Here is a 2922-nt window from a genome sequence, read left to right on the forward strand (position 1 = left end):
TAATTAGGACAGAAGCCCCACTTTTCATATTTACCGTTTTTCGGTCAAGTGGCCTTTTGAATAAGAGAGCTAGAGGCGCTACTATGCTAGCCTAAAAATAACTTTTTAAAATCACTACGAAGTCTCGACACAACATGAGACTTTGCTCCAAGTCTCACGTGAACTCAGCACAGAGAACATAGGTTGTATCAGTGGTTAAACTGTAACTCCGTTTAACGTAAACACACATAAAGAGATGGACGCACCCAGCTCTGCTCTGGTCTGTCGGAAGTGCTGGCTGCTCTTATAGTCCTCAACGAGTTTGTCCTCAATCCCCCGTTTGGACTTGGACACCAAGTCTGAATCTGGATCTGGAAGGAGGGAGGGAGGGAGGGAGGGAGGGAGGGAGGGAGGCAAGAAAGAAAGAAAGAAAGATAGGAATCGTCCAAAATGTGTCTTTTATTAGAAATTACGATTTGTTGTTATTAAACACATTACAACTACACACACAGGCTCATTATCTATACATGCACCAATGGAGAGATGTCTGAGTGTGTCTGTGTGTGTGTGTGTGTGGGGGGGGGGCGCCCATGGAAAGGCGCCCCGAGCAGTTGGGGGTTCGGTGCCTTGCTCAAGAGCGCCTTGGCAGTGCTACCACTCCACCACCACACCATGGTCTATACGGGGATTGATCCAGCGACCCTCCGGATCCCAACCCAACTCCCCTACAGACTGAGCCCCCTTCAATTTACACATTCAATTAAATTATGAGCGATTCGGTGCCTTGCTCAAAAGCACCTTGGCAGTGCTAGGAACTGGCATCTCACCACCTACCAGTCCACCACCATACGTGGGGTCCGTATGGGGACTTGAACCAGCGACCTTCTGGTTCCCTGACTGAGCTACCGACCCCCCCAAAAAACCTGACCCGACCCCCTTTAACACACCTTCCTTGTCGGTGCTGTTGAGGGCGACGGCGGTCGAGTCTCCGTTGATAATGTCCAGGAAGAAGTCAGCTGGGTTGTTGTGCGGCTCACAGGTGTATCCTGGGAAATGAAGTCCCAAACCCTAGTTACGTCCAGCTCATCCCATCGTGTTACACTGTGCTCATTGTAATGTTCCTACCGATGTCGGAGAAGTAGTCCAGGGCGGTCTGAGCCGGGCCGTGGTACACCTGAGCATCATGGGAAGTGATTCATTAATTAAGTGAATGCACAACGAAGGAGAGAAGAAGAGAGGGATTTTTAAGAGGTGGGAAGAAAAGGTGAGGACGCTCATAAAAAGACACAAAGATAAAGAAGAGGAGCAATAAAACAGAACAAGAGACAATAGGAAGAAGAAAAGCAATCGTAAAAAAAGAAAGAGACGAAGAGACGGAGCAACAACAACAGGAGAAAATAAAGCTAAAAAAAGAAAGAGAGAGTGTGACAATTTGTTTTTAGAAACCAGAAAAAGTGACAAAGGAAAGACAGATGAATGAGAAAGAAAAGCATCGCAAACAACAAAATATGAAAAAATAAATAGAGCGATTCAAAAAAGTTACAGAAGGAAACAAAGACAAATAGAAAGAAAGATAGACAGATAGACGGATGGACAGATGGAGAGATGGATGGATGGATAGAGAGATGGAGAGATAGATAGGGAGATAGATGGATGGATGAGAGAGAGAGATGGAGAGATAGATGGATGGAGAGATAGATAGGGAGATGGATGGATGGCTGGATGGAGAGATAGACGGATGGATGGAGAGATAGATGGATGGGGAGATAGATGGATGGATGGATGGAGAGATAGACGGATGGATGGAGAGATAGATGGATGGAGAGATAGATAGGGAGATAGATGGATGGAGAGATAGACGGATGGATGGAGAGATAGATGGATGGAGAGATAGATAGGGAGATAGATGGATGGATGGATGGAGAGATAGACGGATGGATGGAGAGATAGATGGATGGAGAGATAGAGAGATGGATAGATAGATGTAGAGATGGATAGGAAGATAGATGGATAGATGGATGGAGAGATAGATGGATGGAGAGATAGATATGTAGATAGATAGATAGAGAGATAGCTAGATGGAGAGATAGATAGGTAGATAGATAGATGGATGGAGAGATAGATATGTAGATAGATAGATGGATGGAGAGATAGATAAAGAGATAAATAGAGAGATAGATATTATAGTGTTAAAGCTGCAAAATCAATCACAGCACAGAATATAAATATAAAGGAAATACTAGGATACAATATACATGAAATAATACTAGGATCAAATACAAGAAATATTTAGGGGAACAAGCGAAGAACAGAAGCTCATGGAACAAACGAAAGAAAGAAAGAAAGAAAGGCAGGAAGTGAAGGAGCGTGACGGAGGAGCAGACCATCTTCCCGGTGACGAGCAGCGTGAGGCTGTCGAACAGCCGGTAGATGGAGTAGCGCGGCTGGTGGATGGAGAGGATGATGGTGCGCCCGTTGTTCGCCATCCTAAACAGGAAGGGACAACAGCAAGACAAACGGTCTCCATCTTTGTAGTTTTTATCCGCGGTAGGTGTCCAGTGCAGCGTTATGCTTCGCGTGTGTGGAGTAACAACGTGAAAATATCTCGGGATCGATATCAATAAAATAAATAAATTCATACAACGTGTGCAATTTTTAAACTTGATTGATCTTACAGCTGTTTTGTTTTTTGTCTCTGTATTGATTTTTAATATTTTTTAATTTATTTTAATTTATTTTTATACTTTTATTGCAAATTTTTCTATTGTTTTTTTAAATATATTTTGTAAAATGGCAATAAACATCTATTCTATTGTGTGTCTTTGTGCGTCTGTCTGTCTGTCTGTCTGTCTGCCTCTCTATCTGTGTGCGTGTCTGTCTGTGTCTCTCCCTGTCTGTCTCCCTGTCTCCCTCCCTGTCTGTCTCCCTCCCTGTCTGTCTCCC

General features: G+C 43.8%; 1 protein-coding gene across 1 annotated transcript in view; it reads right to left on the reverse strand.

Moving 5' to 3' along the window:
* Window positions 1-2922, reverse strand: part of LOC117935180 (broad substrate specificity ATP-binding cassette transporter ABCG2-like) — a 17738-nt gene that overhangs the window by 8301 nt on the left and 6515 nt on the right. Inside the window, exons 6-9 of the mRNA XM_034857318.1 lie at window positions 2364-2500; window positions 1105-1153; window positions 927-1025; window positions 246-350 (exon numbers count right to left, since the gene is read on the reverse strand). Of these exons, the coding sequence (XP_034713209.1) occupies window positions 246-350; window positions 927-1025; window positions 1105-1153; window positions 2364-2500 (390 nt within the window). The remainder of the gene's footprint in view (window positions 1-245; window positions 351-926; window positions 1026-1104; window positions 1154-2363; window positions 2501-2922) is intronic.

This window comes from Etheostoma cragini, chromosome 19, assembly GCF_013103735.1.
Source record: "Etheostoma cragini isolate CJK2018 chromosome 19, CSU_Ecrag_1.0, whole genome shotgun sequence".
In the NCBI taxonomy this organism is placed as follows: Eukaryota; Metazoa; Chordata; class Actinopteri; order Perciformes; family Percidae; genus Etheostoma; species Etheostoma cragini.